Source organism: Oncorhynchus gorbuscha, linkage group LG12 (genome assembly GCF_021184085.1).
Source record: "Oncorhynchus gorbuscha isolate QuinsamMale2020 ecotype Even-year linkage group LG12, OgorEven_v1.0, whole genome shotgun sequence".
Lineage (NCBI taxonomy): Eukaryota > Metazoa > Chordata > Actinopteri > Salmoniformes > Salmonidae > Oncorhynchus > Oncorhynchus gorbuscha.
The window spans coordinates 85,894,156-85,918,806 of NC_060184.1; the positions used below are offsets into that span (position 1 = coordinate 85,894,156).

At 43.4% G+C, this 24,651-nt stretch overlaps 1 protein-coding gene across 1 annotated transcript in view; it reads right to left on the minus strand.

Moving 5' to 3' along the window:
- Positions 1–5,907: 5,907 nt before the first annotated feature.
- Positions 5,908–24,651, minus strand: part of cry-dash (cryptochrome DASH) — a 36,739-nt gene continuing 17,995 nt past the window's right edge. The window contains exons 4-13 of the mRNA XM_046293081.1: positions 20,559–20,689; positions 20,085–20,328; positions 16,229–16,302; positions 15,583–15,672; positions 15,006–15,085; positions 14,861–14,920; positions 14,506–14,663; positions 12,172–12,291; positions 7,805–7,981; positions 5,908–6,828 (exon numbers count right to left, since the gene is read on the minus strand). Of these exons, the coding sequence (XP_046149037.1) occupies positions 6,721–6,828; positions 7,805–7,981; positions 12,172–12,291; positions 14,506–14,663; positions 14,861–14,920; positions 15,006–15,085; positions 15,583–15,672; positions 16,229–16,302; positions 20,085–20,328; positions 20,559–20,689 (1,242 nt within the window). The 3' untranslated portion in view covers positions 5,908–6,720. The remainder of the gene's footprint in view (positions 6,829–7,804; positions 7,982–12,171; positions 12,292–14,505; positions 14,664–14,860; positions 14,921–15,005; positions 15,086–15,582; positions 15,673–16,228; positions 16,303–20,084; positions 20,329–20,558; positions 20,690–24,651) is intronic.

The window sequence follows — 24,651 nt, forward strand, 5'->3', positions numbered from 1 at the left end:
GGTGATGTGTAGATAATTCTCCATAAATAATGTTGAGATAATTCTCCATACATAGTGATGTGTAGATAATTCTCCATACATAGTGGTGTGTAGATAATTCTCCATACATAATGTGTAGATAATTATCCATACATAATGTGTAGATAATTCTCCATACATAATGATGTGTAGATAATTCTCCATACATAGTGATGTGTGGATAATTCTCCATACATAGTGATGTGTAGATAATTCTCCATACATAATTATGTGTAGATAAGTCTCCATACATAGTGATGTGTAGATAATTCTCCATAAATAATGTGTAGATAATTCTCCATACATAGTGATGTGTAGATAATTCTCCATACATAGTGATATGTAGATAATTCTCCATACATAATGTGTAGAAAATTCTCCATACATAATGTGTAGATAATTCTCCTTACATAGTGATGTGTAGATAATTATCCATACATAATTATGTGTAGATAATTCTCCATACATGGTGATGTGCAGATAATTCTCCATACATAGTGATGTGTAGATAATTCTCCATACATAATGTGTAGATAATTCTCCATACATAACAATGTGTAGATAATTCTCCATACATAGTGATGTGTAGATAATTCTCCATACATAGTGATGTGTAGATAATTCTCCATATATAATGTGTAGATAATTCTCCATACATGGTGATGTGTAGATAATTCTCCATACATCATGTGTAGATAATTCTCCATACATAGTGATGTATAGATAATTCTCCATACATAGTGATGTGTAGATAATTCTCCATACATAGTGATGTGTAGATAATTCTCACTACATAGTGATGTGTGGATAATTCTCCATACATAATGTGTAGATAATTCTCCATACATAGTGATGTGTAGATAATTCTCCATACATAATGTGTAGATAATTCTCACTACATAGTGATGTGTAGATAATTCTCCATATATAATGTGTAGATAATTCTCCATATATAATGTGTAGATAATTCTCCATACATAGTGATGTGTAGATAATTCTCCATACATAGTGATGTGTAGATAATTCTCCATACATAATGTGTAGATAATTCTCCATACATAGTGGTGTGTAGATAATTCTCCATACATAGTGATGTGTAGATAATTCTCCATACATAATGTGTAGATAATTCTCCATATATTGTGTAGATAATTCTCCATACATAATGTGTAGATAATTCTCCATATATTGTGTAGATAATTCTCCATATATAATGTGTAGATAATTCTCCATATATAATGTGTAGATAATTCTCCATATATAATGTGTAGATAATTCTCCATACATAGTGATGTGTAGATAATTCTCCATACATAGTGATGTGTAGATAATTCTCCATACATAATGTGTAGATAATTCTCCATACATAGTGGTGTGTAGATAATTCTCCATACATAGTGATGTGTAGATAATTCTCCATACATAATGTGTAGATAATTCTCCATATATTGTGTAGATAATTCTCCATATATTGTGTAGATAATTCTCCATACTTAGTGATGTGTAGATAGTTCTCCATATATGTAATGAATTTCCTCCTCTTCTTCCGAAGAGGAGAGGCTAAACGGATCAGAGGACCAATACGCGGCGTGGTAATTGTCCATGGTTCTTTTTAATACGTTAAGGTACATGAACAACTGACTACAAAAAAAAACAAGAAATGTGTAAACTCAAAACAGTCCTATCTGGTGCGAAGACAGAGACAGGAACAATCACCCACAAACACACAGTGAAACCCAGGCTACCTAAGTATGATTCTCAATCAGAGACAACTAATGACACCTGCCTCTGATTGAGAACCATACTAGGCCGAAACATAGAAATACCCAAATCATAGAAAAACAAACATAGACTGCCCACCCAACTCACGCCCTGACCATACTAACTAAATACAAAAACACAGGAAATAAAGGTCAGAACGTGACAATATATGATGTGTGGATAATTCTCCATACATAGTGATGTGTAGATAATTCTCCATACACAGTGATGTGTAGATTATATATAACTTTTGTTTTGTAAGGTATTTTTAGTGAGCATTTTGTAAGGTTTGTCAGTGAGTAATTTGTAAGGTTTGTAAGTGAGTAATTTGTAAGGTTTGTTAGTGAGTAAATTGTAAGGCTTGTTAGTGAGTAATATGTTAGGCCTTTTTTGTGAGTAATTTGTAAGGTTTATTCGTGAGTCATTTGTAAGGTTTGTTAGCGAGTAATTTGTAAGGTGTGTTAGTGAGTAATTTGTAAGTTCTTTTTTGTAAGGTCTTTTTTGTGAGTAATTTGGAAGGTGTTTTCAAGTGGGGTGGTGGTAATTACCAGTTGTGAAGTCATAAATACCAGTTGGGATGCATTCACGTTTTGAACTCCTTGAGAAACACAGATTGGCTAATGGCCAACAAGCTGCATCAACCATAAACTAGAAGTACAGCTTGTAAACAAAAGTTTTTTTTAAAGTAATGTTTTGTTTTGCATATAACTTGCTTAAGGTAATTTCAATAGTAGGTGATATCAGAGTAGAGGCCCTGGACCCATTCTGAAATGGACCTGGGGCTTTCCCACCCGGACCTAATATGCCTAAATAAATAAATAAATATAGAGAGATCTGTTCCGAATGGAACCGAGGACAAGTAGACCCGTTCCATATAGGCCTGGTCGGATTGTTCAATCCGAGTGAGGTAAGCAGCAGAAAGTCATTGTTTAAGCTACTTTATTATCCAGAGCTGATAAAGCGTGAGAGGAGGGAGAGAGAGGTGCCGCTCTAGCAGGAGGGGGAGGGAGTGAGTGACACAGGAGAGCAGGGAGGAGCTTAGCATTCTCTCAACCAGCTTCATGAGGTAGTCACCTGCAATGCATTTAAATTAACAGGTGTGCCAGATCAGTCAATGTGGAACATTTTAAGAAATTTGAACATTTCTTCAAGTGCAGTCCCAAAAACCATCAAGTGCTATGATGAACCTGTCTCTCATGAGGACATCCTCATGTTCATCATGCTGCAGAGGATAAGTTCATTAGAGTTAACCGTCTCTCATGAGGACCGCCCCACAGGAAAGGAAGACCCAGAGTTACCTCTGCTGCAGAGGATTGGTTCATTAGAGTTAACTGTCTCTCATGAGGACCGCCACAGGAAAGGAAGACCCAGAGTTACCTCTGCTGCAGAGGATAAGTTCATTAGAGTTAACTGCACCTCAGATTGCAGCCCAAATAAATGCTTCACAGAGTTCAAGTAACAGACACATCTCAACATCAACTGTTCAGAGGAGACTGTCGGAATCAGGCCTTCATGGTCGAATTGCTGCAAAGAAACCACTGCTAAGGACACCAATAAGAAGAAGAGACTTGCCTGGGCCAAGGAACACAAGCAATGGACATTGGACAGGTGGAAATCTGTCCTTTGGTCTGATGAGTCCAAATTTGAGATGTTCTGTTCCAACCGCTGTGTCTTTGTGAGACGCAGAGTAGGTGAACGGATGATCTCCGCATGTGTGGTTCCCACCGTGAAGCATGGAGGAGGAGGTGTGATGCTGCTTTTCTGGTGACACTGTCTGTGATTTATTTCAAATTCAAGGCACACTTAATCAGCATGGCTACCACAGCATTCTGCAGTGATATACCATCCCATCTGGTTTGCGCTTAGTGAGACTATCATTTGTTTTTTAACAGGACAATAACCCAAAACACACCTCCAGGCTGTGTAAGGGCTATTTGACTAAGGAGAGTGATTTAGTGCTGCATCAGATGACCTGGCCTCCACAATCACCTGACCTCAACCCAATTGAGATGGTTTGGGATGAGTTGGACCACAGAGTTAAGGAAAAGTAGCGAACAAGTGCTCAGCATATGTGGGAACTCCTACAAGACTGTTGGAAAATCATTCCAGATGAAGCTGGTTGAGAGAATGTCAAGAGTGTGCAAAGCTGTCATCAAGGCAAAGGGCGTCTACTTTGAAGAATCTAACATGTAAAATATATGTTGATTTGTTTAACACTTTTTTGGTTACTACATGATTCCAAATGTGTTATTTCATAGTTTTGATGTCTTCAGTATTATTCAAAAATTAGAAAATAGTAAAAATAAAGAAAAACTCTCGAATTAGTGTGTCCAGGATTTTGACTGGTACTGTTTATCCAACGAGTCTCCAGCTTAACCAAAACATGGCCGCTTCTAGTCACCTTGATTGAATCCACCTTTCTCACTGCTTTCTTCACAGTCCTCAATATTACAAATGGATTTCCCAAATATATCTCCTTGTCCAAAAAACACAGTCCAATAAGAAATGCATTATTGGGCCGGTCCTCGTCTTCTACTACAACTTTTTCTCGTTTTGTTCCTTTCTTCATTATCACAATCTTCACTTGCCACACTTTCAGATTCAAGAGCAGTCACTATTTCCCCCCAGCTCAAGTTATCCTGCCTCTCTCCCGTCCTTATAGGGTTCTCTGAAACCTGTGAAGCATGGGAGTGGGTAGATTTCCTCGTCCTTGATTTTGGGCAGCTCCATGGTAAGAAATGTGACTGTTCCTGGTGCAAAAACAATGTTCTATCCCGAAGTACCAGTAAATTACATTACTAAGCTGCTCCTGAATGTACTACACCAGGACATGGACATTGATTCTATCCTAGTCCACGTGGGTTTTAATGACATTACTAAGCTGCTCCTGAATGTACTACAGCAGGACATTGATTCTATCGTAGTCCATGTGGGTTTTAATGACATTACTAAGCTGCTCCTGAATGTACTACACCAGGACATGGACATTGATTCTATCGTAGTCCATGTGGATTTTAATGACATTACTAAGCTGCTCCTGAATGTACTACAGCAGGACATTGATTCTATCGTAGTCCATGTGGGTTTTAATGACATTACTAAGCTGCTCCTGAATGTACTACACCAGGACATGGACATTGATTCTATCCTAGTCCATGTGGGTTTTAATGACATTACTAAGCTGCTCCTGAATGTACTACACCAGGACATGGACATTGATTCTATCGTAGTCCATGTGGGTTTTAATGACATTACTAAGCTGCTCCTGAATGTACTACAGCAGGACATTGATTCTATCGTAGTCCATGTGGGTTTTAATGACATTACTAAGCTGCTTCTGAATGTACTACACCAGGACATGGACAATGATTCTATCGTAGTCCATGTGGGTTTTAATGACATTACTAAGCTATCGTAGTCCATGTGGGTTTTAATGACATTACTAAGCTGCTCCTGAATGTACTACACCAGGACATGGACATTGATTCTATCGTAGTCCATGTGGGTTTTAATGACATTATGAAGGGCAGAACAGTTGAACCTGGATTTCACAGAGCCGATTGACTCTCTGCTAGACACTAATAAAAGACCCATCATATCTGGCCCTGTGCCATCTCTGAATCGTGGCATTGAATGCTTTAGCACTGGCTATGTAATTATTGCAGCTCAATGGGTGTAACTTTTGTTGACAATTTTGATACCTTTTGGAAACAAAACATGTTTTATAAGGAGGATGGGATCCACCCAAATCATGTGGGATCCTGGATCCTTTCACAGCACTATAAGGCTGTGTTGAGTAGCTGCTGCCTTGGCAGGAACTAATGGGGATCCATAATAAACCCCAGGAAGAGTAGCTGCTGCCTTGACAGGAACTAATGGGGATCCATAATAAACCCCAGGAAGAGTAGCTGCTGCCTTGTCAGGAACTAATGGGGATCCATTATAAACCCCAGGAAGAGTAGTTGCTGCCTTGTCAGGAACTAATGGGGATCCATAATAAACCCCAGGAAGAGTAGCTGCTGCCTTGACAGGAACTAATGGGGATCCATTATAAACCCCAGGAAGAGTAGCTGCTGCCTTGGCAGAAACTAATGGGGATCCATAATAAATACAAATAGGAAACATTACGACCAGCATCAACATGTTTATTATGAACTATCATAAAGATATGGCTGCTTTTGTAGAGAGTAAAAAACAACCAAAACAGGTACTACCTCAAATGGTTCTGTGATGTAACAAGTCAATAGAATAAAACATATGAAACATAAAAACAGTGGCAATATAAAACAGAAACTAAAGAGTTGTCTGTATCACCCCACCCACTCAGCAGTACCTTCTGAAAACCATATGTCACACACCCATCCACCCATATAAAGCGGGGATGGGTCAAACCATCCACCCATATAAAGCGGGGATGGGTCAAACCATCCACCCGTATAAAGCGGGGATGGGTCAAACCATCCACCCATATAAAGCGGGGATGGGTCAAACCATCCACCCGTATAAAGCGGGGATGGGCCAAACCATCCACCCGTATAAAGCGGGGATGGGTCAAACCATCCACCCGTATAAAGCGGGGATGGGTCAAACCATCCACCCGTATAAAGCGGGGATGGGTCAAACCATCCACCCGTATAAAGCGGGGATGGGTCAAACCATCCACCCGTATAAAGCGGGGATGGGTCAAACCATCCACCCGTATAAAGCGGGGATGGGTCAAACCATCCACCCGTATAAAGCGGGGATGGGTCAAACCATCCACCCGTATAAAGCGGGGATGGGTCAAACCATCCACCCGTATAAAGCGGGGATGGGTCAAACCATCCACCCGTATAAAGCGGGATGGGTCAAACCATCCACCCGTATAAAGCGGGGATGGGTCAAACCATTTCCTTGCGGAAGCCCACCAGTTCTTTCAGTCTTTTCAGTCAGTCTGCTCCATCAGAAGTTCTTGCTCTTGGAGAAGTAGAAGTCTATTCCTCTGTCCTTGTGTTGTTTAAGGGTGTGGGATGGACCAGTCTTTCCTCTGGCCGAGGGCCCAGCACCAGTCTGCAGAATACTTTACATTTAGAACCAAAACCTTGAAATTGATGTGTCACGAGAGAATAGTTTTGAAGTACCTTTTTTATAAAGACAGGTTTACATAACAAATGTCTCAGGAGACAACGACCGTGAAGTGACATTTTTGGGACAGGTTGTTAGCACAAAAACAAATTAATTAATCAATTAAATTCTTAAATTATTCTTATGACTATTTGGGTCCTTTGAATGTTATATAGAGGGCATTCTCAAATGTATTAAATTAATTGTTTTCCTCATCAAGCTCACACAATACCCCATGATTACAAAGTAAAAACGGGTTTTTAGACATTTTGCCAATTTACTAAAAACAAAAATTGGGAAGATTTTTTATTTATTTTTTAAGTAAGGCTCTCCCATCTCCACAGAGGAACTCTGGAGCTCTGTCAGAGAGACCATCGGGTTCTTGGTCACCTCCCTGACCAAGGCCCTTCTCACCCGATTGTACATGAATCATAACTGGTAGAGCCATTCTAGAAATGTAGATCTACATACACCACTAAATATCTGATCATAACCGGTAGAGCCATTCTAGAAATGTAGACCTACATACACCACTAAATATCTGATCATAACCGGTAGAGGCATTCTAGAAACGTAGATCTACATACACCACTAAATATCTGATCATAACTGGTAGAGGCATTCTAGAAACGTAGATCTACATACACCACTAAATATCTTATCATAACCGGTAGAGCCATTCTAGAAACGTAGATCTACATACACCACTAAATATCTGATCATAACCGGTAGAGCCATTCTAGAAATGTAGATCTACATACACCACTAAATATCTGATCATAACCGGTAGAGCCATTCTAGAAATGTAGATCTACATACACCACTAAATATCTGATCATAACCGGTAGAGCCATTCTATAAATGTAGATCTACATACACCACTTCCTTTTTCTATGAAATTCACATCTGTAACAACACCCACCGGCTTCTTGTTGGTGTGGCGACTCCATTCTGGCGCCATGACAATGGGGGAAGGGTATGTGTCGTTGAGGGACACCCGTGCGTGAGACAGGGAGGCGGAGCTAAGGGTCCATGGTGCGTGGACCTCCCCCCCTCTGATCCCCTTGAGCTCTGGGATCCAGTGTCTAACATAGTCCCCCTGAAGAGGAGAGACAATCACTAGTTATTACAAACCTAGTGTCTAACATAGTCCCCCTGAAGAGAAGAGACAATCACTAGTTATTACAAACCTAGTGTTTAACATAGTGTCCCTGAAGAGGAGAGACAATCACTAGTTATTACAAACCTAGTGTCTAACATAGTCCCCCTGAAGAGAAGAGACAATCACTAGTTATTACAAACCTAGTGTTTAACATAGTGTCCTTGAAGAGAAGAGACAATCACTAGTTATTACAAACCTAGTGTTTAACATAGTGTCCTTGAAGAGGAGAGTGTGAGGGCATTTTGAAGTTAAATCTTATTAATGCTTGTGAACGGAAATATCTTCTTTAAAACTAGGCATCGGTCTTGAGATTGTTAAAGAAACAAACGCATATCCAGATAGAACAGTCTGTGTGTGTATTAATAAGAGGCCTGTTCTAACTGTTCTGTGTATTAATAAGAGGCCTGTTCTAACTGTTCTGTGTGTGTATTAATAAGAGGCCTGTTCTAACTGTTCTGTGTGTGTATTAATAAGAGGCCTGTTCTAACTGTTCTGTGTGTGTATTAATAAGAGGCCTGTTCTAACTGTTCTGTGTGTGTATTAATAAGAGGCCTGTTCTAACTGTTCTGTGTGTGTATTAATAAGAGGCCTGTTCTAACTGTTCTGTGTGTGTATTAATAAGAGGCCTGTTCTAACTGTTCTGTGTGTGTATTAATAAGAGGCCTGTTCTAACTGTTCTGTGTGTGTATTAATAAGAGGCCTGTTCTAACTGTTCTGTGTGTGTAGCAGGACCCCATGATTTTTATTTTACCTTTATTTAACTAGGCAAGTCAGTTAAGAACAAATTCTTATTTACAATGACGGCCTAGGAACAGTGGGTTAACTGCCTGTTCAGGGGCAGAACGACAGAATTGTACCTTGTCAGCTCGGGGAATTGAACCTGCAACCTTTAGTCCAACGCGCTAACCACTAGGCTACCCTGCCGCCCTGGTCGCTTACCCAAGAGCTGACAGAAACTAACCGGTTCCTCTTCACTTAACTGGAGACCGTGTTATATTCTGCACACCAGTGATAGAGCTGTTATGTTTGGAGCCTGTTTCTGGGTGAAAGGTTCATGTTGTGTGTGTGTGTGTGTGTGTGTAGAACATACAGTTGAAGTCAGAGGTTTACCTACACCTAAATACATTTAAACTCAGGTTTCACAATTTTCTGACATTTAATCCAAGTAAAAATTCCCCGTCTTATGTCAGGAAGGATCACCACTATATTTTAAGAATGTGAAATGTCAGAATAAAAGTTGAGATAATGATTTATTTCAGCTTTTATTTCTTTCATCACATTCCCAGTGGGTCAGAAGTTTACTTACACTCACTTAGTATTTGGTAGCATTGCCTTTAAATTGTTTAACTTGGGTCAAAAGTTTCAGGTAGCATTCCACAAACTTCCTACAATAAGTTGGGTGAATTTTGGCTCGTTCCTCCTGACAGAGCTGGTGTAACAGAGTCAGGTTTGTAGGCCTCCTTGCTCACACAAGCTTTTTCAGTTCTGCCCACACATTTTCTATAGGATTGAGGTCAGGGCTTTGTGATGGCCACTCCAATACCTTGACTTTGTTGTCCTTAAGCAAATTTGCCACAACAATGGAAGTATGCTAGGGGGCATTGTTCATTTGGAAGACCCATTTGCGACCAAGCTTTAACTTCCTGATTGATGTCTTGGGATATTGCTTCAATATATCCACATCATTTTCCTCCCTCATGTCGCCATCTATTTTGTGAAGTGCACCAGTCCCTCCTGCAGCAAAGCTCCCCCACAACATGATGCTGCCACCCCCGTGCTTCACGGTTGGGATGGTGTTCTTCAGCTTGCAAGCCTCCCCCTTTTTCCTCCAAACATAACGATGGTCATTATGGCCAAACAGTTCTATTTTTGTTTCATCAGACCAGAGCACATTTCTCCAAAAAGTACAATATTTGTCCCCATGTGCAGTTGCAAACCATAATCTGGCTATTTGATGGCGGTTTTGGAGCAGTGGCTTCTTCCTTGCTGAACGTCCTTTCAGGTTATGTCGATATAGGACTCGTTTTACTGTGGATATACAGTGGGGCAAAAAAGTATTTAGTCAGCCACCAATTGTGCAAGTTCTCCCACTTAAAAATATGAGGGAGGCCTGTAATTTTCATCATAGGTACACTTCAACTATGACAGACAAAATTAGAAAAAAATCCAGAAAATCACATTGTAGGACTTTTAATGAATTTATTTGCAAATTATGGTGGAAAATAAGTATTTGGTCAATAACAAAAGTTTATCTCAATACTTTGTTATATACCCTCTGTTGGCAATGACAGAGGTCAAACGTTTTCTGTAAGTCTTCACAAGGTTTTCACACACTGTTGCTGGTATTTTGGCCCATTCCTCCATGCAGATCTCCTCTAGAGCAGTGATGTTTTGGGGCTGTTGCTGGGCAACACGGACTTTCAACTCCCTCCAAAGATTTTCTATGGGGTTGAAATCTGGAGACTGGCTAGGCCACTCCAGGACCTTGAAATGCTTCTTACAAAGCCACTCCTTTGTTGCCCGGGCGGTGTGTTTGGGATCATTGTCATACTGAAAGGCATTGTTCACCAAACTGTTCCTGGGTGTTTGGGAGAAGTTTCTCTCGGGAGATGTGTTGGTACCATTATTTATTCATGGCTGTGTTCTTAGGCAAAATTGTGAGTGAGCCCACTCCCTTGGCTGAAAAGCAACCCACATATGAATGGTCTCAGGATGCTTTACTGTTGGCATGACAGGACTGATGGTAGCGCTCACCTTGTCTTCTCCGGACAAGCTTTTTTCCGGATGCCCCAAACAATCGGAAAGGGGATTCATCAGAGAAAATTACTTTACCCCAGTCCTCAGCAGTCCAATCCCTGTACATTTTACAGAATATCAGTCTGTCCCTAATGTTTTTCCTGGAGAGAAGTGGCTTCTTTGCTGCCCTTCTTGACACCAGGCAATCCTCCAAAAGTCTTCGCCTCACTCTGCGTGCAGATGCACTCACGCCTGCCTGCTGCCATTCCTGAGCAAGCTCTGTACTGGTGGTGCCCCGATCCCGCAGCTGAATCAACTTTAGGAGACGGTCCTACTTGCTGGACTTTCTTGGGCGCCCTGAAGCATTCTTCAGAACAATTGAACCGCTCTCCTTGAAGTTCTTGATGATCCGATAAATGGTTGATTTAGGTGCAATCTTACTGGCAGCAAAATCCTTGCCTGTTTTCACCCTTTTTGTGCAAAGCAATGATGACGGCACGTGTTTCCTTACATGTAACCATGGTTGATAGAGGAAGAACAATGATTCCAAGCACCACCCTCCTTTTAAAGCTTCCAGTCTGGTATTTGAAGTCAATCAGCATGACAGAGTTCTCCCCAGCCAATCCTCGTCAACACTCACACCTGTGTTAACGAGAGAATCACTGACATGATGTCAGCTGGTCCTTTTGTGGCAGGGCTGAAATTCAGTGGAAATGTTTTTGGGGGATTGCCATCATACAAACTGAGGCAGCAGACTTTGTGAAAATTAATATTTGTGTCATTCAAGACTTTTGGCCACGACTGTACATTATTTGGGCCGACAGTGAAAGGTGCTTGCTTGCCCATCTTGGGGGAACCGTTGAGCTACTGTTAGAGGAAGTATGTCTGGAGTGACTTCCTGTCAACTTGGCACCTATTGTCCTCACTCAGCTGTGACAGACTGAGACAACATTTTCATTATAGTCTGTACCCCGTTACACAGTTTCGTCTCTCCTCCTGTACACACACGTGCATAAGATCATGTGTTTGCATAAGATAGCTAGAGTATATAAGGCTTACATACTCTTTGTACAGGAGGCTCTCACTTCATTTCACCTGCGTGGGTGGTGCGCCCTCCTCCTTATTATAATACCTTGATTGATTAATGAGTATGCCTCTCCTCATTATTAGCTTAAGGAAGAATTTCTACCACAAGAGACAATCGCTTATTACAAACCAGTGTCTAACATTGTCTCCTATCCTCTTCAAGGGGACAATCACTAGTTATTACAAACAGTTTCTCAAAGTTGCCATAGCAGAAACTTTCTGGGTAATTGTATGGTATATTGCTATAGAATCCTCCTCCCTTTATGTTAACCCCAACAGTGTTTATTGGTCAGACTGAAACATACGTTGTTGTCGTAGTCGAGTCCTTGTTTGATCATGTTGAACTTCCTGTTTTCTCTCGGGTCATTTCCTATCCCCGCGCTGTATAGCCAGTTACCATAGTTACTGCTCACGTCATGGTCCACCTGGAAGTAGAGAGATGGAACTGATTGGTCAGACCTCCGGTTACTGTCCACTACTGGTCTCCTAACCAGCCTGGTGTGACCTCAAACCATTCAATAGGTATACCCACAGTCATACATTCATCTAAATAAAAGCCTTAGGATTTTAGTTCCATGTTGCCCTATCACAGGCTGGGTCTAGTTCCCACCACCTTGGATATATCTGTCCTATCACAGGCTGGGTCTAGTTCCCACCACCTTGGATACATCTGTCCTATCACAGGCTGGGTCTAGTTCCCACCACCTTGGATACAGCTGTACTATCACAGGCTGGGTCTAGTTCCCACCACCTTGGATACATCTGTCCTATCACAGGCTGGGTCTAGTTCCCACCACCTTGGATACATCTGTCCTATCACAGGCTGGGTCTAGTTCCCACCACCTTGGATACATCTGTCCTATCACAGGCTGGGTCTAGTTCCCACCACCTTGGATACATCTGTCCTATCACAAGCTGGGTCTAGTTCCCACCACCTTGGATACATCTGTCCTATCACAGGCTGGGTCTAGTTCCCACCACCTTGGATACAGCTGTACTATCACAGGCTGGGTCTAGTTCCCACCACCTTGGATACATCTGTCCTATCACAGGCTGGGTCTAGTTCCCACCACCTTGGATACAGCTGTACTATCACAGGCTGGGTCTAGTTCCCACCACCTTGGATACATCTGTCCTATCACAGGCTGGGTCTAGTTCCCACCACCTTGGATACATCTGTCCTATCACAGGCTGGGTCTAGTTCCCACCACCTTGGATACATCTGTCCTATCACAGGCTGGGTCTAGTTCCCACCACCTTGGATACATCTGTCCTATCACAGGCTGGGTCTAGTTCCCACCACCTTGGATATATCTGTCCTATCACAGGCTGGGTCTAGTTCCCACCACCTTGGATACATCTGTCCTATCACAGGCTGGGTCTAGTTCCCACCACCTTGGATACATCTGTCCTATCACAGGCTGGGTCTAGTTCCCACCACCTTGGATACATCTGTCCTATCACAGGCTGGGTCTAGTTCCCACCACCTTGGATACATCTGTCCTATCACAGGCTGGGTCTAGTTCCCACCACCTTGGATACATCTGTCCTATCACAGGCTGGGTCTAGTTCCCACCACCTTGGATACATCTGTCCTATCACAGGCTGGGTCTAGTTCCCACCACCTTGGATACATCTGTCCTATCACAGGCTGGGTCTAGTTCCCACCACCTTGGATACATCTGTCCTATCACAGGCTGGGTCTAGTTCCCACCACCTTGGATACATCTGTCCTATCACAGGCTGGGTCTAGTTCCCACCACCTTGGATACAGCTGTACTATCCTTTCAGATCTAAGTGCAGAGGGAGGCTAGGGGTCAAAGGTAGGGGCTAGGGGTTGATTTAGTCTTGGGCACCAGCCTCACCAGTAAGTAGTGGAACCACTCGACCCTCATCCTCCAGTCTAGTCCCAGGTCCCAGCCCTAACCTTAACCCTGGCCAGGAGCCTCACCAGTAAGTAGTGGAACCACTCGACCCCCATCCTCCAGTCTAGTCCCAGGTCCCAGCCCTAACCTTAACCCTGGCCAGGAGCCTCACCAGTAAGTAGTGGAACCACTCGACCCCCATCCTCCAGTCTAGTCCCAGGTCCCAGCCCTAACCTTAACCCTGGCCAGGAGCCTCACCAGTAAGTAGTGGAACCACTCGGCCCCCATCCTCCAGTCTAGTCCCAGGTCCCAGCCCTAACCTTAACCCTGGCCAGGAGCCTCACCAGTAAGTAGTGGAACCACTCGACCCCCATCCTCCAGTCTAGTCCCAGGTCCCAGCCCTAACCTTAACCCTGGCCAGGAGCCTCACCAGTAAGTAGTGGAACCACTCGACCCCCATCCTCCAGTCTAGTCCCAGGTCCCAGCCCTAACCTTAACCCTGGCCAGGAGCCTCACCAGTAAGTAGTGGAACCACTCGGCCCCCATCCTCCAGTCTAGTCCCAGGTCCCAGCCCTAACCTTAACCCTGGCCAGGAGCCTCACTAGTAAGTAGTGGAACCACTCGGCCCCCATCCTCCAGTCTAGTCCCAGGTCCCAGCCCTAACCTTAACCCTGGCCAGGAGCCTCACCAGTAAGTAGTGGAACCACTCGGCCCCCATCCTCCAGTCTAGTCCCAGGTCCCAGCCCTAACCTTAACCCTGGCCAGGAGCCTCACCAAAAGGTAGTGGAACCACTCGGCCCCCATCCTCCAGTCTAGTCCCAGGTCCTTGGTGAGGAAGCTGGCTACGTTTTGGCGACCCCTGTTAGACATGAACCCCGTCAGCGCCAGCTCTCGCATGTTGGCATCAACGAACGGCACCCCGGTACGACCCTCTAGAACAACGAGAAAGAGGAGCTACAACAACTCAGTAGTATGAGAGATGATAGTTTGAACATTGTTACGGTATATTTACCACAGTGCATCCCACAGACGTTCAGTTCCCTATACTTGCCTTATACAGCTCTGTGTAGTCACCTCGTAGATCAGAGTGGTATTGTAAAGACTAGATTTGTAATGATTTCTCCCTAACCTTTCCATGCATTGAACAGATTCATGTCCTTCTTCCAAGGGATGGATTTGTCCTGAAGGCCTGATGAAAACACATAACCACCATGAGATAACAATGTGCAATAAGCTTCAGATGACAACATATACAACTGGCTTTCCAACTTTACCTTTGATGTCAAACAGTCTGTCTCCGTATTTGGCTCCTACAAACTTGAAATAGTCTCTCCAGAGCAGCTCAAATACTACCCTGTTGGAAGACATGTACCGTCAGTCTTGCTTAATAAAACCCCATCACTTCATCACTATTCAGTTCACAGTCTATTCAGTTACCTGAACTAAGTACACTAAAAGGTGCATCTCCTACCCAGCCACCCTGGCTCATCACAGCTATAGTACAAGTTCAACATTTGGACCTACTCATTCCAGGGTTTTTCTTTATTGTTACTATTTTCTACATTGTAGAATAGTGAAGACATCAAAACTATTAAATAACACATACGGAATCATATAGTAAGAAAAAAAAAAGTTTAATAAAAATATATTTTACATTTTAGATTCTTCAAAGTAGCCATCATTTGCCTTGATGACAGCTCTACTATGTAGAAAATAAAAACCCTGGAATGAGTAGGTGTTCTAAAACCTTTGACTGGTATTGTGCATAACAGGAGATAAACATGGATTTAGTGACTGATCTCATCATGTTCCTGAAAACAACAGGATACGAGATAGCAGGAAGGAACTCACCAGTATGTGCTCTGATTGGCTGTTCGTTCACTCTCATACTTCTTGATCTGTTGGTAGATATACCTGGGGGAGATACAGCCTATAGCCAACCTGTAGAATACAGTTATAGATACAGTCTATAGTTTTTTGCCAGCCGTGAAGACATCCATATCGGTCTACAAATACATTTTATAGTGAGTGCATACATTTACATACTGGTCCCCTGTGGGAATTGAACCCACAACCCTGGTGTTGCAAGCACCAATATTCCCCCAAAAATGGTGTTGTTTTCCATGTTATTTGATCAAGAATATTATTTAGTTTGATGTGGATGTTTTGTGTCTTTGCCCATAGCTATGAACCATGTAAATGTTTGAGGACAGGGTTTTGTTCTTTCTGGATTACATTAGAATGACAATCGCAGGTCAACAACTCTTACAATTCCAATGATTGAATCTTACAAGCTACTGTTTTTAATCATACAACTAAGTTTTTGCTAAAGTGAAGACGCTGAAAAACATTGTTGCCTGCGCTACAGACATCTATATCGGTTTGCTAGTAAATACTAGTAAAGGCTCAGTGAACTACTTTTACTTTATTCTGATTGTTCAGGGGGTGCTGCAGTACCCTCAACACCCGTACTTCCCGTGGCTATGCTGGTACTTACCATGGGGAAAATTTTGTGGAATAGTCCAGTCCTATCAGGCCGTTACGAGTCTCCTTGTAGGTAGCCACAGTATCCTGCATGAGACACATACCAGCTGTATCACAATATCCTACACAACAAACACATACAATATTAGTCAAAAGTTTGGACACCAACTCATTCAAGGGTTTCTTTATTTTAGTATTTTCTACATTGTAGAATATTAGTGAAGACATCAGAACTATGAAATAACACACAAGGGTTAAACAAATTAAAATATATTTTATATTCTTCAAAGTAGCCACCCTTTGCCTTGATGACAGCTTTGCAAACTCTTGACATACTCTCAACCAGCTTCATGAGGAATGCTTTTCCAAACAGCCTTGAAGGAGTTCCCACATATGCTGAGCACATGTTGGCTGCTTTTCAGTCACTCTGCGGTCCAACTCCATCTCAAACATCTCAAATTGGGTTGAGGTCAGGTGATTGTGGAGGCCAGGTCATCTGATGCAGCATTCCATCACTCTCCTTCTTAGTCAAATAGCCCTTACACAGCCTGGATGTGTGTTGGGTCATTGTTCAGTTGAAAACAAATGATAGACCCACTAAGCGCAAACCAGATGGGATGGCATATTGCTGCAGAATGCTGTGGCATGCTGGTTAAGTGTGCCTTGAATTCTAAATAAATCACTAACAGTGTCATCAGCAAAGCATCACACCTCCTCCTTCATGCTTCACAGTGGGAATCACACATGCGGAGATCATCCGTTCACCTACTCTGCGTCTCACAAAGACAAGGAGGTTGGAACCAAAAAATATCAAATTTGGACTCATCAGACCAAAGGACAGATTTCCACCAGTCTAATGTCCATTGCTCGTGTTTCTTGGCCCAAGCAAGTCTCTTCTTATTATTGGTGTCCTTTAGTAGTGGTTTCTTTGCAGCAATTCAACCATGAAGGCATGATTAGGGTTAGGCATGCATTATCCTCCAAACAGTTGATGTTGAGATGTGTCTGTTACTTGAACTCTGTGAAGCATTTATTTGGGTTGCAATTTCTGGTAACCCTAATGAACTTCTCCTCTGCAGCAGAGAACTCTGGGTCCTCCATTCCTGTGGCGGTCCTCATGAGAGACAGTTCCATTGTAGTGCTTGATGGTTTTTGGGACAGCACTTGAAGAAACTTTCATAGTTCTTGACATTTTCAGATTAAGACATGAAGGTGAGTCAAAGTAATGATGGTCTGTCATTTATCTTTGCTTATTTGAGCTGTTTGTGCTATAATATGGATTTGGTCTTTTACCAAAAGGGCTATCTTCTGTATACCCCCCTATCTATCACAACACAACTGATAGGCTCAAAGCATTAAGGAAAAGAAATTCCACAAATTAACTTTTAACAAGGCACACATGCTAATTTAAATGCATTCCAGGTGACTACCTCATGAAGCTGGTTGAGTGAATGCCAAGAGTGTACAAAGCTGTCATCAAGGCAAAGGTGGCTACTTTGAAGAATCTCAAATATATTTTGTTTTGTTTAACACTTTTTTGGTTACTACATGATTCCATACGTATTATTTCCTAGTGTTGATGTCTTCACTATTATTCTACAATGCAGAAAATAGTAAAAAATAAACCCCTGTATGAGTAGGTGTGTCCAGACTTTTGACTGGTACTGTATGTCTGCTATATTATCATTGGACCAAATGAAAGGTTTTCATGATGAATGTACCACTACTACTTTAACACGAGTAACATGTTCCTATCCAAGGCTGTAGATCATGCAGTGACATCCACCACACTAAAGCAGCCAGGGCTCTGCTCCACTTAACAGCTAACTACCCGCTCCACTTAACAGCTAACTATCTGCTCCACTTAACAGCTAACTATCTGCTCCACTTAACAGCTAACTACCCGCTCCACTTAACAGCTAACTATCTGCTCCACTTAACAGCTAACTATCTGCTCCACTTAACAGCTAACTATCTGCTCCACTTAACAGCTAACTATCTGCTCCACTTAACAGCTAACTATCTGCTCCACTTAACAGCTAACTACCCGCTCCACTTAACAGCTAACTACCTGCTCCACTTAACAGCTAACTATCTGCTCCACTTAACAGCTAACTACCCGCTCCACTTAGGGAGGGGAGGTTGACGTGTGACTAGGGAGGGGAGGTTGACGTGTGACTAGGGAGGGGAGGTTGACGTGTGACTAGGGTGGGGAGGTTGACGTGTGACTAGGGAGGGGAGGTTGACGTGTGACTAGGGAGGGGAGGTTGACGTGTGACATGTGACTCGGGAGGGGAGGTTGAGGTGTGACTAGTGAGGGGAGGTTGAGGTGTGACTAGGGAGGGGAGGTTGAGTTGTGACTAGGGAGGGGAGGTTGACGTGTGACATGTGACTAGTGAGGGGAGGTTGACGTGGTTCTGGAGATTATGTTGACATTTTCCTTTAAAAGAGACAAAAGGTACAAAATGTGCCTTTTTAGAGTAGCACCACAGTGACAACGAGTTCTGTTCCTTTAAAGTTGCAAAACCTCATCCCCGACCAGCAACTGTTAAGCCAACACCTTGTTAAGGTCTCCCAGTCAGGTTAAGGTCACTACAATATAAATTAAAACTCTTTATTATTACATGCTCTTAACTAAACATTTATAAAGACTTCTGAACTAGCAGTGGACATGCTTCAAACTTTAATTAGCATAACCATAGACCACTTAAAAGACACTTTCACTCACGGGTGGCCAAAAATAACTAAGTGAAAGCCACTACTGGACTACTGGACCTAGTAGCCAACACTACTGGACCTTAACCGACATTATAACAGAACAATACCGGACACTAACCTACATTATAACAGAACACTACCGGACCCTAACCTACATTATAACAGAACACTACTGGACCCTAACCTACATTATAACAGAACACTACCGGACCCTAACCTACATTATAACAGAACACTACTGGACCTAGTAGCCAACACTACTGGACCCTAACCTACATTATAACAGAACACTACTGGACCTTAACCTACATTATAACAGAACACTACCGGACCCTAACCTACATTATAACAGAACACTACCGGACCGTAGCCTACATTATAACAGAACAATACCGGACCCTAACCTACATTATAACAGAACAATACCGGACCCTAACCTACATTATAACAGAACACTACTGGACCGTAACCTACATTATAACAGAACAATACCGGACCCTAACCGACATTATAACAGAACAATACCGGACCTTAACCTATATTATAAACAGAACACTACTGGACCTTAACCTACATTATAAACAGAACAATACCGGACCTTAACCTATATTATAACAGAACAATACCGGACCTTAACCTATATTATAACAGAACAATACCGGACCATAACCGACATTATAACAGAACACTACTGGACCCTAACCGACATTATAACAGAACAATACCGGACCTTAACCTACATTATAACAGAACACTACCGGACCCTAACCTACATTATAACAGAACACTACTGGACCTAGTAGCCAACACTACCGGACCCTAACCTACATTATAACAGAACACTACTGGACCTAGTAGCCAACACTACCGGACCCTAACCTACATTATAACAGAACACTACCGGACCCTAACCTACATTATAACAGAACACTACTGGACCCTAACCTACATTATAACAGAACACTACCGGACCCTAACCTACATTATAACAGAACAATACCGGACCCTAACCTACATTATGAGAATGTAGCAGCTTTATTGAGGAAAGTGTCCTACTTGCTGTGACAGAGAAGTGGTCGTCTCACCTCGCCATCTGAAGATGAATGCGCTAACTGTAAGTTGTTCTGGATACATGACTAAAATGTACTCACCGTGTCCCAGAAGTAGTGCTGTAGTCTGGCCAGGGCCTGAGTCTCTCCCCCGCTGCAGGGGAAGGCAGAGCGAGGGTCCCTCACAGTATCTGTCTGCTCCAGGTCTTCTGGGGAGGGGATGAGGCCTTCATCCAGACCTGACCCAGGGGGGAGAGGCTTCAGCTGGTCTAGGGTGGGCAAGACCGGCCTCACCCTGCCCTGGGTTTCCACTGCCTTCCTGAACTGGGTGTATACGTCAGGCAGCCTATCACAGGAGAGGATAGAGCAGGGTTACATGTCAGGCAACCTATCACAGGAGAGAATAGAGCAGAGTTACATGTCAGGCAACCTATCACAGGCGAGCCTGACTTCATATTGTAGTGATTATCCAGGCAGTGAGCCTGCACTGAGCAGCCCAATCTCAGCGGACTACTTTCTCTGTCACATTAATAAAATCAAATGAACTTGATCTTGACCCCTGTGGTCTTCTCTCACCTGGATAGGTGGTTGAAAGGGAGGTCGTCTCGGTGGTATAGTGTCGACCCCCAGCAGGTGTGAACTTTAACCTTCATCTGAGAACAAATATCCCTCACTCCTCTCTCCACCTGCTGGTCCTCTGGCACCACCTACAGGATAAGAAAGCACAACACATTGATGGGGACGGAAGGAGTGTGATTCTGAATGGTCAGATCTCTAGCAACAATGACAAGCAACTGCAATGTGAGGAATCATAAGTGACTCGTTTAAAGCTAGTTCCATCTTGTTCTTGATACCATGACTTGTTTTGAGGCGTTTTGACTAAGATCTATACTAATATGGCTAAAATTCTCTAGCGAGCAAACCAACAACCTTAATGATGAATGAGAGACAATAAGTACTCATTCTGCAAATGTGTTGGAGACTAAATTCAGTTCACATCTTGTTAACAATTTAAGACAACCTTGTCTGTTTGCCCCACAGTTGCGCATCAGTCAGATTTGTTGGTAAACTATCAACCCATGTATAAGTCTATACTCTCTGATTTAATTTAACCAGGTTTTTCTCATCGAGACAAAAATACCCATTTTAAGGAGAGACCTGGACTACTAAGGTGTAGAGATATATAGATATATACCTAGATATAGCCCGATAGAGAATGATAGATATAGAATGATATAGAATTTTAGAGATATAGAATGATAGAGATGCGAGATAAAGGATTGGACACCTACTCATTCAAGCAATTCTAAATATATTTTATATTTGTGATTCTTCAAATAGCCACCATTTACCTTGATGACAGCTTTGCAAACTCTTGGCATTCTCTCATCCAGCTTAATGAGATAGTTACTTGGAATACATTGCAATTAACAGGTGTGCTTTCTTAAAGTTGATTTGTGGAATTTATTTTGTTGTTAATGCGTTTGAGCCAATCAGTTGTGTTGTGACAAGGTAGGGTTGGTATACAGAAGATAGCCCTATTTGGTAAAGGACCAAGTCCATATTATGGCAAAAACAGCTCAAATAAGAGAAACAACAGTCCATCATTACTTTAAGACATGAAGGTCAGTCAACACGGAATATTTCAAGTGCATTTGCAAAAACCATCAAGTGCTACGATAAAACTGGCTGTCATGAGGACCGCCACAGGAAAGGAAGACCCAGAGTTACCTCTGCTGCAGAGGATAAGTGCATTAGAGTTACCAGCCTCAGAAATGAGCAATTAACTGCACCTCAGATTGCAGAGACCAGCTGCGCTTGGCCCGCGACTGGAAAATGCTAGCTGACATTGGCCGGCAACTTGTGTTTCCTCCGGAGATCGCAACCACCACCCTAAGACCTGACATGGTGCTCTGGTCCCGTTCACTCAATAAGGTCTTCATCATTGAGCTCACAGTACCCTGGGAAAACTCAGTAGATGAGGCTTATGAGCGAAAACATCTGCGCTATGCTGATCTAGCTGCCGAAGCACGGCATCATGGCTGGAACACAGAAGTCCGACCAGTGGAGGTGGGCTGCAGAGGTTTTGTGGCAACATCTACAACCAGACTGCTTAGAGACCTGGGAATTAAGGGCCAGAGCCAGCGTTCGGCAATCAAAGCTGTATCAGAGGCGGCAGAAGGCAGCAGTCAGTGGCTCTGGATGAAGAGGAAAGACCCCAGCTGGGCCCCGAAGTGAGAGGGCCAGGAGGTATGCGGTCAACAATGATTGACTCAGGGAGGAGGACGCCCCTGCCATGCATAGTCCCATGGGATGTTTGCTATCAACAACAAGGCAACTCCTATGACTAATTGGGAATGGGACGCAAGCGTAGGATTGATCACCCTGTCGCTGGCCGCCTTTGAGGAGGGTGTATAGTGTGAAAGGCCGAAACACCCTAGGAACCAAAGGTACACTACTGACGATGCGCTCCCCAAATTTCACCACGCTCACTGTTCATTAACTCTTGGAAGTGCTTGCACAAAGGATAGTAACATCTCATCCTGTGTTCTTGGAATCTGAATATCTGGACTTGTCCAGTGACTGCTGAGAAAGATCAGCTGACAACAGGGGAAAGTCCTTGTGGCGGCACGGAGAGACGGCTGACAGGAGGGAATAGACCCCACTGGGACAGTCATGGGGTAGCTTCCCATTTCTGTAGTTTCCCATGCTTCGCAGTATGTTGGAAACACCCGCTTTAGCTACAGAAAGTCAAAATACGAGAATACCCCTAGAGTCTGCGAGTGCGGGGGCGGAAGATGACTCATCGGCTGACAACATGGTAACGACTGGACTGGAAACGACTACGAGTAATGAGAGCACAGCACAAGAGAACACCACAGCAACTGTCACAAGTTCTGCTGCAACAGTGGGCCATAAACAGATGCAGGTATGTGTCTGTGGTTGGAGGAAAGTTACATCACACCATGGGTTGAGGATCCACCAGGGGAAGAAGGGGTGTTTGGGTAAAGAGAGACAGAGAACTCGCATTGATTACTTTCTGCGAAAGCGATCAAATCAGTCGAATGAAGCACAGCAACTGGACGCAAACCATAGTTTGCAGTGCATCAGTACCACTGTCATGGAGGACGTAAACTCAAGCACCGAAGTAGCAACTGAGGTGGAACCAACAACAGGAGTGGAACTCACCCAGCCTCCCAGACCTGCAGTCGAGAGGAGACTACCAGGGCACAGACCGTATGTGAAGTGGCCTGGCGCCAGTGACAAGAAGTTGTGGGAAACAGTGAATACTGACCTTACCTTGACCCTCGAGAAACTTCGAGGCACAGTGGAGAAGAAGTTGGAGAGGATGGGGGACATCATCTATGAGTACGGGACAGAAAGATTTGGAGTGGAAGAGGCAAAAGGCGGGAGAAAGGTTCCAACCCCACCAGTTTCCAGAAGGCAACAAGAAATCAAGCGCCTCGTTCAAGAAAGGCGGCAGCTTAAGAAATAGTGGAAGAAGGCCTCGGAAGTGGAAAAGGAGGGCATAGAGGCACTTCAAGCTGACATCAAAACCCGGTTGGCATCCCTCCGTAGAGCAGAGAACCTACGGAAACGCAGAAGGAAAAAAGAACAAACTAGAACTCGATTCTATAAAGATCCCTTCAAGTTCCTTAAAAGTCTCTTCACAAAAGAAAAAAGTGGAGCTCTAAAAACAACAAAGAAAGACCTAGAGGAGCACCTGAGAATAACAAACGTTGACTCAAAGCGACATGAACATCTGGCCATCCCATCAGATATCCCACCCATTGAACCCCGGAACATCATATTGAGACCAGCCCTCCGACATGGAAAGAGGTGGAAGACACAGTTCGACGGGCAAGAACAGCATCAGGCCCGGGGCCAAATGGAGTCCCGTACAAAGTGTATAAGAACACACCAGACGTCCTGAGGTTCCTCTGGAGGCTTATGAGAACAGCTTGGCAGAAGAAGATAATACCCAAAGTGTGGCGTAGGGCAGGCGGGGTCCTGATCCCTAAGGAGAAGGATGCAGTGAACATCAGCCAATTCCGCCCAATCTCCTTACTGAATGTCGAGGGAAAAATCTTCTTTAGGGTCATTGCCCAGAGGATGGCTGAGTACCTACAAAGGAATACGTACGTCGATGCATCTGTACAGAAGGCAGGAATATCAGGGTTCTCTGGCTGCTTGGAACATTCCAGCATGATCTGGCATCAGATCCAAATGGCCAAGGTGGAGAAAAGGGACCTCCATGTAGTCTTCCTCGACCTCGCCAATGCATTTGGCTCTGTGCCCCATGAACTCCTGTGGTCTGCCTTCAGATTTTTCCACATACCGGACACCATCACAAACCTGGTGAAGTCGTACTTCCAGGATCTGCAGTTCTGCTTCACCACCTCAGAGTTCACCACCTCATGGCAGTGCCTGAATGTAGGTATAATGGCGGGATGTACCATTTCTCCGTTGGCATTCACAATGGCAATGGAGGTTATCATCAGATCCTCAAAATGGGTTGCTGGTGGACAGCGAGTCGACTCTGGTTTCCGCCTCCCTCCACTCAGAGCCTACATGGACGACATTACAACATTGACCACCACTGTCCCATGCACCAGGAGACTGCTCAGAAAACTTGAGGAGAACATCAGCTGGGCCCGTATGAAGATTA